The 15,185-nt window shown below is 51.0% G+C and overlaps 1 protein-coding gene across 2 annotated transcripts in view; it reads left to right on the plus strand.

Annotated features, from left to right (window-relative positions):
• The window catches only part of LARGE1 (LARGE xylosyl- and glucuronyltransferase 1), a 436,269-nt gene that overhangs the window by 399,995 nt on the left and 21,089 nt on the right, over window positions 1-15,185 (plus strand). For both annotated transcript variants that reach the window (XM_054696078.1, XM_037513671.2), the window contains exons 11-12: window positions 5,586-5,749; window positions 10,733-11,011. In XM_054696078.1, the coding sequence (XP_054552053.1) occupies window positions 5,586-5,749; window positions 10,733-11,011 (443 nt within the window). The remainder of the gene's footprint in view (window positions 1-5,585; window positions 5,750-10,732; window positions 11,012-15,185) is intronic.

Consider the following 15,185-nt stretch of genomic DNA (forward strand, 5'->3'; position numbering starts at 1 on the left):
GCCCCTTGCTTTCCTGGTGGCTGGAGCGCAGACCTCAGTAGTAGACCCTGGTAATGAAGGCCCACCCTCCAGCTCTGCATCTCCCTAGAGAAATAACCAGCACTCTGGAGGGACGGAGGCAGTTTTTAAGCTGCTGCCATCTTTCCCTTGAGATAACATCAGCCACGCAGTCAGTAATAGCAGTCCTAGATTAGAATTTGAAAAAGGTACATGATGGAATCATAATAACGTTGCTGAGGTTTGTATAGCACTTTACAGTTTACAAAGCACTTTTACCTGCATTAGCTCATTTGCGAAAATTGCAGGAAATTAGTTAACTACAGGAAAGTATAAAGAAGCCAATAAAATTCATCTGTGAATCCACCACTCAGAGAAAAGCTTTGTTAACACTATAATGAGTTTCCTGTGGTCTGTTTTCTCCGTGGTTTTGTTGTTGTGGCTTGTTGGTTTGTCTTTGCTTTGTTGGGATAGTACCTCGTGGGCATTTTTATGTCTTCCTTTGTTCACAGAGCATTGTAATCTTCCACCAGCTCATTTGATCCTCACTTCCACCCCCTGGGAGAGAAGTAATTGTGTTACGAACATGCCCCTGGTTTGTGTCCGAAGGCTGGATTTTCGTTCCAGACTGCTTCTCTGTAACTGCCTGATTACTGGAGCCTGAACCTCAATTTCCTCCTTTGTGAAACAGAGATGTGTGCTGAAGGAGTAAATGAATAAGGCAGTGCGTCTGCATCATGCAGTGCTGCACCTGCACACAGTAGGCACTCAATCCATGTCAGCTGAGCAAAGGTGCAGGCCACCATGGTGACAATAAATGCAGCACTGAAGCTCCAGGAAGGCATTGGTTGATCCAGAGTCCCATAGATGCTGATATCATCTGACATCATACCTGCTGTGCTTTCCTCAATACCCAGGATGGTTGGTACCCAATAAGTTCCCTCCACCCTACCCCTTGAACACTGATGGCACAGGTGACCTGGGCATGTGGATGCCACTGAATCACCTTGGTACCATGAATGTCATACATGGAGGCTACTCATCCCCCGGGACTTCTGGTAGACCATCCTGCGTAGGGCAGGTGGTTCTAGGAGCCTCCTTGGCCACTGTTGCCCTTCTTACCATGCAGTGGCTGTGAGTACATCCAAAATAGGCTGGTTGAGCAAACGAGGCATGGTAGGCGCTCTGGGTTCAGGAAGTTCAGGCAGGAGTGGGGTACATCTCCTCCCTTCAGGAGCACCGCGTGGGTGCTTCTAGAACATGGTTCAATCCATCTAGCTGGGAATGTGGTTTCCCCCAGCTCAGAGGGTGTGCCTGTGCATGTTGGAGGAGGAAGCAAACCTCCCCCGTATACAACACACATGCCTGTCTCATGCCCTGGTCACTCGTTTTCCTTCTCACATGATAAGTTATTTTTTCAGATTTATTTATATGCATACAAGAGCTGGGGGACAGGCCAGAAATGCAGGGGTATAAGAGGATTCACCAGAGACAGAGTGGGGAGCAGAACAGGCAGACTGACAGAAATACACTGCTGAGGGGAGCAGCGGGCGAGACAGGAGAGGTCTGCTGCGCCATGTGGGTAGCTCCCTGGCCGGGGATGGAACTTGTGCAGCAGAGGCTGTGGACTGCTTCACAGTGCAGTGCTTAACCCCTTGTGCCACCAGGGAGGCCCTCACATGATGAGTTTAAACTTCTTTGAAGCCTCATCTATAAAAGACCCCTTTCTCCACACACACGATGCTTGGCCACACTAATCCTCCCTCATCCTTCCTCTTCCTCATTGAACCAGAACCTGTCAGCCCATTAAAAGCACTACACAGGGGCCTCCCTGGTGGCATGGTGGTTAAGCACTGGGCTGCAAAGCTGCATGCAGCCTCTGCAGTGCAGTGTGGTTTGCTCCCCAGCCTCAGGGAAGGTCCCGCATGGTGCTCAGACCTCTCCTGCCGCCCGCTGCTCCCCTCAGCAGTGGATTTCGTCAGTCTGCCTGTTCTGCTCCCCGCTCTGGCTCTAGTGAATTCTCTCACCCTCCCGCGCTTCTGACTGTACCCAGTGCTTGTATAAATAAATAAATAAATAAATCTTTAAAAAAAAAAAAAAGCACTGCACAGAACAAGCGCCCCTCCCCCCACAGCCCTGTTTTTACAAATTGCAGAGATTTATTCTCTAAACAGAAGGATAGAGGACGTGCCGGCCTTCTTTTTCAGCGTGGCTGAGAAAGGAAACAGGCAAACATTTTAGGGGTGGCTGAGATCACCTTGTAGTCATGACTATAGGTTAGGTTTGCTTCTGGAGGCAACAGTTTGGGTCCAGGCACATTTGGGTTCCCTGAGGACCAAGTCACGGGGACTCCGTCTCTGACACTCCTGCAACAGAAGGGCCCCTCCTCCACAGCGCCTGCCCGGCCTCCAGAGCACCCCACGCCACCTCCCCCAGGCGGTGTCTGAGGACAGCACGCCCAGCTGGAGTCTTCAGGGAGCCTTGCGTCATGGGGTAACAGCCGTGCATAATACGTTGTCTTGTCCTCACTCCCAACGCTGCTCTCCATGCGCAGCAGCTCTGCAATCCTCCTACCGTCCCCTGAGGTAGTTACTGTTATCTCCATTTTACACTCGAGGATACTGAAGCTCAGAAGAGTGAGATCACTCTCCCACTCTCCAAGATGGTGCAGGCAGGAGTGAGATAGAACCGCAGCCTTGGCCCATGTGCCACCTGTACGTCTTGACCTGACGCTGAGTGAGCATCTTCTCTGGAGAGGCAGCAGGTGGAGGGACAGGGAGCCAGGACTGACCTCCCTGAGTGAGCTTGAGAGTGCCAAACTGTTTTCTCAACCGTCAGATGAGGCTGCAGACGCCTCACTGGAGGGCCCTTGGGAGGAAAGGGCAGAGGAGCCTGGTGAGCACACGTTTGCTCTCCACGCCTCTCCAGCCATAAGACCCTTGAGCTGTAAATATCAGAGCAAAAAGTCTGGGTTTAAGAGTGGATTTAGTGATCACCTTCTATGCATAACATGTGAGGAGACAGGAGGAAAGCAAGGAGGACTTAGCTCGGCGGTAACGACACCTGCCATGCACAGCGTCACCACACAGACCCATGCAGGCCCCATGCTGGGTGGTGGCAGAGCGCCAGTCTCACCAGGGAAGTTGCCCTTAACTAATTCCAGTTCACAGTGACATGTTTTTGTGGAGTTCTGCACTGGGTGCTCTCAGCACACAGAGAAGCAATGGGCCAGCTCCACCTGGCAGGGCCAGCAAAGGTCTCACAGAGCAAGTGTCTTCTAAGCTGAATCTTGAAAGACAAATGGAAGGTGCCCAGGTAGAGGAGAGTGGGGCAGGGGAGGGAGGGCATGATGGAGGGAAAAGCACATGCAGTCGTGGAGATGTGGAGGCAAAGGTGGGTTTGGCAAGTGGAGAGATCTTTGGTGCAAGTACAGAGGCCGTGGGGCGGTGGGGGTAGGGAGAGGGAACGAGTCGGCAGGGGGAGTGATCGTAGCAAGGACATGGGCTTAATCCTGTGCGTCGGAAGGCGTGACATGGCTCGTAGGACCTTAGATGGAATGAGAATTCCCGTCTCCTGACTTAAGTTAGTTATACTGTTTGCATAGTAGGAATCTTCGGGTCGGCAGGGCATCAAACTAGACTCGCACAGCTGAAGAGTATACTGCTTCCATCCTTTTTAACATTTTAAAGAGGGCGGAGTTTGTCTAATAGATCATTGGATCTCAACTGATTCCCCACATGGCACACTTGGAGTTTCGTGAGGTCACACGACAAAGGGTAAGGCTATGGGAAGGGGTGAAGAGTTAAAGCAGTTCATGCAGGGGCCTCCCCTGGTGGCGCAGGCAGTTGAGTGCAGCACTGTGAAGCTGTCTGCAGCCTCTGCAGTGCAGGTTCAATCCGGGCCAGCCAGCGAGAAGCCCACATGGTGCCGCAGACCTCTCCTGTCTCACCCGCTGCTCCCCTCAGCAGTGTATTTCGTCAGTCTGCTTGTTCTGTTCCCCACTGTGTCTCTGGTGAATCCTCTCACCCTCCCGTGCATCTGGCCTGTTTCCCAATTCTTGTATGCATGAATAGATAAATCTATAAAAAAAACAATTTATGCAGCCCTTAATGCCATAGGGCACATCTGAGAGAGAATGCCATAGCTTCATCTATGGTATAATCAATGGGTTCAGCTCATACAGGATATAATAGAAGTGAGTTAACATATTTTCTTAGTGATTATAATACTGATTAGAGATGTAAAAGACTACATTGTGTGTGTGAGTGTGTGTATATATGTATATGTATACACCTTTTTTCTTAGAAGAATGCATTTTACTCAGTCAGGTTAATAATGCCAGCCACGTGAACTTCAGTGTGTATTCAACTATACAGCATCCTGTCACAGACCAGACAAGGTGGTTCTCGAAGAGGAATTAGAGCCAGTCATGTGACCTCTGACAAATCACTATATATTTTTTTAATAATAAATTTTATTTTTATATTCCCCATACAATTGCAACCCCCTTATTTTGACCCCAATCCCTCCCCTCCCGCCCCCTACCCCCCATAGAGTGTCTCTGGTTCATAGTTTTTTGACAAATCACTATATATTTTTTAAAAGCTTTATAGAAATAGACTTTACATAAACAGACCCACCTTCAGTGTGCATGTGTTGAATTATCCCAAAGATGCCCACCCACGTAATCATCATCACGCCCACGTAGTGATTGTGATGTAGAACATTCCATCACCTGCAAAGTTTCTTCTGCCTCTTCCCAGTCCATATACCCCACCCCACACATCCTCCGACCTAATTTCTGTCTCTGCCAAAGCTCTTTGGCCTTCTATTGCTATTCTTCATCTGTAAAACAGGCATGAGCACACCTGGCAGGCGCCTGGGCGCTCGTGGATTTTACACGAGATAGCTTTATGCCAGGCAGCTGCGTATCTGCAGCTGCTCGTGTCAAATATTAAGTCCATAGGCCCCTGTTAGCAGGTTCACCGTGGTTTTGCTTGCTGGGGAGCAAAGGAGAGGAGTACAACTCAGTAAAGGACTCTCCAAACAGGTTAATAAAATCAGACTTTCAGACAGTTGAGAAGAAGAGAAGAGAAATAAGAGAGGATGCTGAGACTGTCTTTAAACTCAGATGAAATGGAGGAAATTCTTGGCCTTTGCTTATGAGTTTGCTCTTCCAGGCCCTGGTGCTGCAGAGCCTGAAGTCTGGCGCGGGAGGCAGAGGCATTGCCCACACGGGCGCTGCTGCCTTAGCCTTTCACTGTGCTCCTCGACCGGGTCCCTGTCATTTGATATTGTGTATGAGTTCACCCAGGAGCCACCTTTTCTTTGTTTACAAGGAGTGGGTGGCTGGTTGTAGGGTGTTACGTTCACATTCTCAACCAGGAGGGGCTTGTTTCCCAGCTGGTGAGGGCAGCTGCTCCTCATCATCTTCCGTTTGAAATTAGAGGCAATCGCAGAGGGAGAGGCAGCTGTGATCCCGCGTCCTGGCTTTGACCCATCCCGGCATCCCCTGGGTCGTACACTCTGGAGGGCAGGACACAGGGGCGGCTCCATCTTGTTCCCATGCATCCTCTCCTCCCTTCCAGCTCCAGAAGCAGCTCTCTGAGCTGGATGAAGATGACCTGTGCTATGAGTTCCGGCGAGAGCGGTTCACCGTCCACCGAACGCACCTGTACTTCCTGCACTACGAGTACGAGCCGGCTTCCGACAGCACGGACGTCACCCTGGTGGCGCAGCTCTCCATGGACAGGTATGGAGGCGCCCCACCCTCACCCCCTGTGCCGCTGCCCACAGACCCTCAGGTGGAGAGCAGAGGTGGCCTCGGGCCCAGCTCACTGCACCCTGGTCGGGCATGTGTCACCTCCCCTTCTGGCTCTGAAAACCAAGCGCCTCATCTGTTGGTGGAGGTGGTGGTAGTCTTGAGGATGGAGGAGAGGGCTGATTCTCAGACGTAAGTTCAATGCAAAGCCTCTCAGGAGAAAGGAGGTGCATTATTGGGGAACACGACTAGACCCACAGCTGCCACTGGTAAGCAGTTGCTGTTTCATTTCCTTACATGTGAGTGGGTGCAACAAATGTCAGCCAGGCTTCACCAGGCGGTACTGGCATGACCCCAGCCCTTAGCGCCATACAGTTTGGGTTCTCAGCCTTGACTGGCGACAATTTGAGTCACTGGAGGGGCTTTTAAAACAGAGTCATGACCAGGCTCCACGGCAGCCAGAGTGGTAAGCACCTTGGTGGAAAGACTTGCACTGTTTCAAGTTTGCAAAATGCAGCCAGGTTGAGAACAGGGGACAAGTGGTATAAAAAGCAATAAACAAATCATTAAAAGGATTATAGTGATGTGAGTGCTTCGGAGAAACTGGGATAGATCATAAAGTGTGAAGTGAGGGCCCTTTGGTGCTGTGGTTGGGGGATGTCTATCTAAGGAGGGGATGTTGCTATAGAGACCTGAAGGGTAAGGAGGCTGGTGTACCAGTTGTGAAGAAAAGAGTTTTCCAGGATGCTGAGATAGCAGGTGCAAAGGCCCTGTGGTCGGGAGGGCCTTGCATATCATATTCTACACTGATAGAAGACCACTGTAGCTAACATATAGTAGGGGACTAAGAGGAAAGTGACATGAAACTAAGATTATAGAACATTAGAAACGTCAAATATTTGGACTTTAGGTGTTTTAAGAAGTTATTGAAGGGATTAAAGTTACGTGATTTAAGTGGCTACCTGGAGGTAAATGGATTCAAAGCCCTGAGGTCACTTAGTCATGCAGTTTTCTATGCCTGACTATCCCATGCGCCCCCTCCCACCTCAGCTGACAGCTTCCTCTTCTGTGGACACATGGCCATGGTGGTGGTCCCAGCCCCAGTATCCCTCGTGGCAACCACCCTCCCCAAACATAGGGAAGGATTTCAGTTCCCCAGGCTGTGTGTGAGCCTCCTCAGAGATGCCTGTCCAGAGCCTGTGGGTGGGGTTTCACAGGATTGTGTTCAGAGTGAAATGAGTTAATGCCTGTAAAGTGCTGAGAACAGTACCTGGCACACTTATTAAGTGTTCAATAAATGTCACTTGTCATTAGTCATGAGTGATTGAAGAACCAGCAAACAAATGAATGAACAAGCACTCGGACGCGAAAAGGTTCACATAAAGCAGAGGGCGTTCCGAGGCTCGAGCAGAACCTTCCAGCCAGCCACCTGGGAATGACTCATGCCGAGTGTGGAAGCAGGTTCTTTGCTCTGAGTCCCACGTGTGTCAGGGAGGGTTATTCAGGCAGTGAACTGGCCTCACTGGCTGGTGGTCTCTTAGAAACCTATGAGCCTCCAGGACCCTGTGCACGGTCACGGAGAACCTCCCCAGCATAGCAACTAACAAACAAAGACAAAGTGGGACAGAAGGGGAAGGAAAAGCAGAGGCTGAAGCATCACCTTCATTCTGGACCTACTGTGTGACCTCAAGAAAGGTCACTTCCTGCTTGTGGCTTGTTTTCCTCTCCAAAATTCGCATGATCACTCAGCAAATATTACGCATATATGACTAATGTGTGCCAGCTCTATGGGGCCAGGAATATTTATAAGAAGACCTTGTCGCTGCCTTCAAGGGGCACAGAGTGTATTCAGGCCTCAGACAGGGCATTCATTTTCTGTTGTATGATAAATCACTTTAGACTTAGCAGCTTGAAAAGCACACTTTCGTGATCCTACAGTTTCTGTGGGTCAGGAGAGCAGATACATCAGTCCGAGGTCACAGGACTGAAACCTCGGTGTCATCTGGGGTCTGATCTCAGGGCGACGTCACGGTCCATGCAAAGTTCATTTAGGTTTGGCAGATTTCACGTCTAAGACTAAGGTCTCCATTTCCTGCAGCCTGGGGGCCAGGGTCCTCCTCTGCTCCTGGGGGCTGCCCTCATGTCACAGCCCCACGACCCTCTGGGGGACAGGAAAAGACCTGTGTCCAAATTCTAGCTGTGCCACTTAGTAAAGCGTGTGGATGTGAGCAAGTCTTTGGGCTATCCCAGATCACTTCTATTTATGACGTGATGATAATGCTGTCAAGTTCACAGATGGTTCTCAGAGTTTTCTAAAATAAGAGGCTGCAAAGTGTGTGCATAAGTATTAGTTTCCCTTCCCTTCATGTTTTTCCTCCATGCTGGCCATGAAATTTGTTGCCTAGAATTTATAAACAATTAGAAAACCTTTTAAATCATGAACCCAATCCAGCCTCCTGTATACACTTGTGATCCACAAGAGAATAGAGGTGGCCACAGAGCCCTCCCTCTACTGCTGGCCAGAGCATCCCCTGGCTGGGCAGTGGATGATTCCTACAGGACCTACCTTCCCTGCCAACTGGCTGGATAGGAACCCCCACGCCTCTCCCATCCACTTCCAGACACCCACAGGCTTGCCCTTCCAAACACACACAGCCCCCAGCGTGGCAGGTGTCCCCCCCAACGCTTTGTGACAAGTGCTGCAGCTGGACAGTGCCTCAGAACCCAAGGAATTCCAAGCCCCCATAAGAGAGGCTTAGCAGGACGTCATCAGAAATAAAGCGAAACCACAAGCTGATGAGGACGGCAGAAATGCCTCCTTCCGCGCCATCCTGCACATCCAATTACCATGCAGCCGGCTGACTGGTGCCTGTTGGATTGATTTTTAATTTAAGCAGCATTTCGGGTGTGTTTGTAAACCCTTGAGTCAGAAGCCGGCCCTATGTGAATGCCACTGTGAATTAGGGAAACCGGTTTGCATGGCCCCTGCACCTTCCTCTAGAGAGCTCCACTCGGGAGTGTCACCAGCCTTTCCCAGCCACTTGGGATCTGTGCTCCCATCCTGGCAGCCACGAGCATGGGTGAAAGGTCAGAGTGGACAGGTCAGGAGATGCGCGCTTTCTAGGCTTGTTCCTTTGGCAAAGTTGGTAAAGTACCAACTCCAGTTCCAGGGTGTCCTGGGGTGGGTGAGTCTCCTCTGTTTTCTGCAAGTGGGGAAAAGAGAACCTGAGCTACCAGGGCCCCATGTGGCTGGCGGCTCACTATCACCCGGCAGCTCCATGAGCTCAAGAGCCTGGGGGTCGGTGGTTAGAGCTGAGCTCAGCAGGATGGTTCTGCTGGACCCCAGTGGAGTCAAAAGTCCAGCCAGAGGAGGAATCTGCGAGAGGCTGGCCTCTCTTCATGGGCAGTGAGACATGCTTCCTCCATCCCCGCCTTCCATGGACTCCTGTAAATCCATCCACATATTAGAAATTGCCCATGTCATTTACCCCCCAAATTTCAAAGAGTTTGCATGACAGCTCCTCTTTGGAGGCACCGAGTCCAGCCCCCACTGCATCTTGCAGATGATGAAACTGAGGTATGGCTGGGATCGTTCAAAATGCCATATTCTCAGAGCCCAGGGGAGACCAGGAGGCCAGACATGCATTTCAGGGGGATTGGCCATTGTGAAAAATGCCTCTTGGAGAAATCAGCTCCAGTCAACTTGATTAGCAGGTGTTAGAAAGTATGGGAAGTGGAGGACACTTTCCCCGTGAATATCTTAATCCTCCATAGTGTCGGAGGAAGAGGATCAGGGCAATACCAATTTGCAGAATTGCCGAGAGGAGCCTCTGAAAGTCAGAGAAAGCCATTGACTCGAGATAGGTGCGCCCATTTTCTTTTGTTTAGAAGCACAGAAATGCATGAAATCTATTTTCCAGTAATTGTCCGAATAAAGTGGGCATTCTGACCAGGAGACTGCTGATTATGTGCCTCTTGCTGGGCAGGGGAAAAAAAATGAAATAGGCTTTCGCTGTTTCTTAACCATAGATTTTATGTACCGGGTACTTCTAATGCCTTTTTGGGGGGAGAAATCGTCATAGATTTCTCTTCAAACATTTCTGCAGAGCCCTCCCCGTGATGGGAGCAGCTTCTGTTATACTCCAGGTCCTGTGCTCCACGCCCCCACCCCACCCCCTGCTCTGCCTGGCTCATTTCGGTGCCTCTCAGGTAACTTGCAAACCTGGCTAAAGTCCTAGGGCCCTGGGTTCTGCGTATTGAAGTTGGCGCCACCCAGCACACTCTGTCCCCATCAGGTACATGTTTTCCATGCCCCATGCCAGCATTTTCTTCGCACTGTCTCCAAGGCTCTGCCCAGGTACCTGTCTACATGTATGGTCTGAGGTCAAGTGTCCAAGCCAACCCTGGAGACATCGGGTGCCTCCATTCCTTCATCAGGAAAATGGAGAGAATGACAGCGGGTGCCCGGGGTGGAGAGTTCTGGAAAGCGCTTGGTATACAGGCCTGCATCTATTACTGCTTATTTTCATGCTCCTTGTAAGCAGCGACTTCTGTTTGACTCAATCTTAGCTCACTAGTCACTGCTTCCGGACCCCAGCGGAGCTCCTTTGCTGAGAGAAAAGGAGAGGTGTAGGGGTTTTGAGCTGGAGGGGGACATTTAGACCATTTAATATAATCTCCCTCACCCACCCCACATGCCCTTGACAAGAGAGGGCATTGCAGCAGCCCATGACTCTGCGTATCACTCATCCACTTGGAAGCCAAGACTAGAACAAGCAAGGAAAGCCTGCTCATGCCCACTTTCCAGAGAAAGTTGCTGAGGTCTGCTGACCTGGCCCCGTCAGTGCTGAGTGCTTGGAGCAGGGCCCTTCATTCAGCTGGTTGACCTTGTGTCCGGGGAGCAGAGTGTCCCACCCAGGAGGCCGGCAGGTCCAGTGGCCGCTCAGACCCATGAGTCTGCCCTCTCTCTTCCAGGCTCCAGATGCTGGAGGCCATCTGCAAGCACTGGGAGGGGCCCATCAGCCTGGCCCTCTACCTGTCAGACGCCGAGGCCCAGCAGTTTCTCCGCTACGCGCAGGGCTCCGAGGTGCTCATGAGCCGCCACAACGTGGCCTACCACATCGTGTACAAGGAGGGCCAGTTCTACCCCGTCAACCTGCTGCGCAACGTGGCCATGAAGCACGTGGGCACGCCCTACATGTTCCTGTCCGACATCGACTTCCTGCCCATGTACGGGCTCTATGAGTACCTCAGGTGAGTGTCTCAGGGGAACCAAGCCCTGCGGCGGTGCCCTCTAGTCCCACACTTTCCTCTTGTCATTTTTAAATATTTTTAATTTAAAATTTGTTCTCTTCTTTTATAAATTTGTTATTGGAGTCTTACTGATGGATCCCGTTATAGAGCTTCCAGGCATCCAGCCTTGCAAATCGACCTGAATGTAAGCATCACAGTCGCCACCCAAAGTCTAGTTTCCAGCCTTCGCCAGACACTTGATTCTGGCTACCCAGTGACCCACCCCTAGTCTAGTCTGAGAGCTTCCGTTTTGTTGTAATGGTCCTTGTTTTAAGTGAAATAATGTTTAGCATACTTCTGTTGGGCATTGATTGATTGATTGATTGCAAATTGGCTATACCCATTTGAATTTAGTTTCTATCAGTTACTGCCACCTGTAACTTTTCATGATCCCACATGTCAGTGTCATGTTTATGTCTTGCTGTTGCCTTCCAATGCTTTTTGTATGTTGTTTCTTTACCACACACAAGTAACTCATCCCGTGTGTTCATCATTCTCCACCTGACTGACCTCAGTAGCACAAAGCCCTCAAAGTCCATCCACAGAGCTGCAAATGGCAAGATTGCATGTTTTTTATACCCGAGTACATTCCACTGTGTATGTGCAGAGGGCAGCTGAGGCCCGGAAAAGAGAGGGACCTGGCCGAGTCCACCCAGAGGCCAGCTCCTGCCGGCACTTCGGAAGGGTTCTGGACAATGCAGCATCTTGCCCTGCTGAGCAGGCTGAAACTGGTCCTTCATGAAACATTGTTGGCAAAGGCAGGTCGAGGAAACTTCTCTGGTCTCCAAGCCTGGTGCTCTTTCTGTAGCTCATATGGAGATATGTGTCATTCCTCTTGGATTTGGAAACAGACAACCTGCATCTAACCATTCTAGAAACATCACTTCCTGTTCTGCAAAACAGTTGGAAGGGATGGTGTTGGCCGGCATTTATGAAAGAGCTTGCTGAGCACCAGCCACTGTTCTGAGGGCAAGACAAACAAGACTTCAGGCCCCAGCCACCCCACACCTGCCTTGTGCTATTCTTACCTTCCTTTTCCAAGTGGGAGGCTGCAGGGAAGAGCCGGTCAGCCGTCCCCGAGATCACGGGGCCTCTGAAGTGGAGCTGGCCCTGTCACAGCCATTTCCCTCCCGAGACACGAGCTTAAGGTCCCTTCATGGCGCTGCCTCTGTGAGCTCTGGGGCCTCTTCCCAGCGCTGCTGGCATGAGGGGCCTCCTGGAGGCTGATGGCTGGGTGGGGAAGGCGTTTGTGGTGGAACAAGGGACAGTCGGAACTGAAGGGGACTGCCAGTAGCCCGAAGAGTGGAAAGGATCAGACAGTGGTTTTGAAGACCTCTGTTACTGTGCTTTGGTGGCGTGAATCACCTTGGCTCCCTAGTGAGTGCTTGGCGGGAACCAGGCTCCCTGAGACATGGTTTGCACCTATCACCCCTCCTGGATCCACTCGCCAATCCAGAAATCGGGACTGGTTACCCCTCTGTACAATGAAAACAGTGAAGCTCAGCAGAGCAAAGTAAGGTGCCCCTGGGCGCCCGGGGAGCTGCAGGATTGAACCAACACCTGGGACACTCCAGCCCCACAGGTAGCCCTGCTTCCTCGGGGCCCGGTGAGGTTGCTCCAGAGCTTCTGACTGCTCCAGGGGTGATTCCTTTCACTCCAGCGCGCTTGCCTGCGTGTTGCACACGCATGCGTGCATGTGCGTGTAAGGCAGGCATGTTCTGTCCATGCTCTGAATGGGATCTTCTGCGTTATCTAGGAGCTACTCAGCATCTCCCTGGTGAGCCTCTGTTAAGAACGCACAGGAGCATGAGCTCTGGTTCAGAGCACAGTGAACCCCAAATCCTAACCCCGGGAATGGATCTGTCCTTTTAGGGCGCCAGCTGGGCCTTGAAATCCCAGTGTGTGGAGCAAGGGCGCCCCCGTGTGGTCAGACAGGATGCTCAGCCCTGATTCCCTTGGAATCTGATGCCCTGACATCTTGCTGGGTAACAGGCTCCGAGTGTCAGGGAAAGATCCCAAAGGAAGAGAAGGGAGGGGGGCGGAGCGCTGCCCTCCACCAAGGAGAGACCCGGGGCGTGGACCACAGCCCCACCCCCACCCTTCCAGGGCCCTTCCTTCCAGTTCTGTGAAGGTGAGATGTCTTAAAGGTCTGCAGTCTCTACTTCCCTGACACAGACTATTTTATTATATTGTCTCATGAGCATCATGTTTTGAAACATATTACCTGTAAACAGACTGCATTTTTGCACCTTACTATAGTTTGTTGATCTAAGACATTGTTAAGCATCCGCTTTCCCCGGTGGGGGGTTACTGGTGCTGCCCAGTAATTCACACTTCGCTAAAGCAGAGCTCCCTGGGGTTTGAGTTGGGCAGCCACCTTCCCATGGGACAGAGGGAGCCTCCCCTATACCCCTCAGGGGGGCTGACAGTTGCAAATTGCTCTTAAAACTCCATCACTTTCTTCACAAACCCTGTAGACACCCAGGGACTCTGAGCTGAGAGGAAATGACCTTATTCAGCCCTCTTTCAGTTAACGCATGGGAACAAGGCCAGAGACAGAGTGACTGGCCCACGTGGAGTGTGATTCCAGATTTTCCTTCCCTCCACCCTCAGAACCCATTCTTCTTTCTGTTCATTTAGTGGGTAAACATCTACAAGACACCTGTGTGTACCCCATACCCATGAGCCACACAGTGGGATGTGGAGACCCCAGAGCTTATAACAACAGTTGTAACAACAGTTAAGGACACACATGCAATAGAAAGTTCTTCAGATACACTGATGGGGTGACCTGGTAGTATTGACCCATCTGAAGGTAGTGGAGAGCTTAGGAACACTTGCAGGGTCCTGGATTGGAAATAGCCAGACCCGGTGGTGATGTCCCTGGTGAAGGGAGTTAGCATCCAGGGAGGCAGGGGGAACAGAATCTTGATGGGCAGGACAGCAAAAGATGATGTGCCCGACTATAAGCCTGGTTGGTTCCTTCAGATCTTCTCATAAAACTTGCTAAGAGGGTTGGATTTTAGGAGGTGGGCAGGCAATGGAAATCACTGAAAAATTGACATAATTGTTTGCATTTAGGAAAGAGCATTCTGGTCGCATCATGGTGGGATCGCAGTCAGTAGGACCAGAGGGAGGGAGATGAGTTACAGGCCAGTTGCGTTCCTCCAGGTGATGGATGATAGAGGATCAGAAGAAGCAGTGGAGACAGGCAGATGGCCCAGAGAGAGACTCTGCAGTTGAAATCAGTGACAGTCTGGCAAGGTGTCTGGACTTTGAAAGGGAAGACAAGGGACCTCTTTCAAATGCTGCACCTGAAGCCCTTAGCAAAGCTGGACCTGGGAGCCCTTCTGCTTTGGTCTGGTTCTCATGCTGACCCCGCTGTGGTCCAGCTGGAATGAGCAGGATACCATGGCTGACTTTGAGTGTAGTGGGGGTTGGGATTAAGGGACCTGGGAGTCCTTGATCCAGCTCACACCCTGTGCCTTAGCCAACATCACAATGTCCAGCAACTCTGTGGCTTACAGCGTGTTCCATCGTGGTGGAAGTGGACTTACAATAGCAGTCACACACTTTAGACCAAGACTTTGGCCTAATGGAGCCAGAAGTGCTGAGTGTGATTCATGGGGGGAGCCCAATCCCCATCTCAGGCAGCTGGCACCTCTCCACTCCAATTGTGGAATTACTGCTCAGGGACAGGGCTGAGATCTGCCTATTTTTCAAAAGGCGCTAGAAATACAGATTTTCGTGTTTCAATTTTTACTGTCGACCAATTTTTTTAAAAATGTGCATCCAGACCAAACATGTCTTCAAGTTGGATAGACCCTTCCCACCCCACCGTAGAGCACCAGTGCGTGACCTCTGACCTCAGCAAATCCTTGACACCAGAATTTTGAGAACTGGTCAGGGATGTGATTGAGAAGCCCCGAAAAAGCATGCCCCGATCTTTTCCTATGAAGAGAAGCACATCAGCTCACCACCAGCTTAAGGAAAGTCTTCCCCAGTGACTGGGGTGAATTTGTTTCTGGCCCAATTTCATGCCCAGTGCTACGTGATTGGTTAGGACGAGACCAAAGGTACTGTCTGCCATGGTCCCTGTGGACTCCCAAGAAAGCCAGCAGGCTCCCTACGGCCT

Source organism: Talpa occidentalis, unplaced genomic scaffold, assembly GCF_014898055.3.
Source record: "Talpa occidentalis isolate TD23 unplaced genomic scaffold, MPIMG_talOcc4v2.1 talOcc4.16, whole genome shotgun sequence".
Lineage (NCBI taxonomy): Eukaryota > Metazoa > Chordata > Mammalia > Eulipotyphla > Talpidae > Talpa > Talpa occidentalis.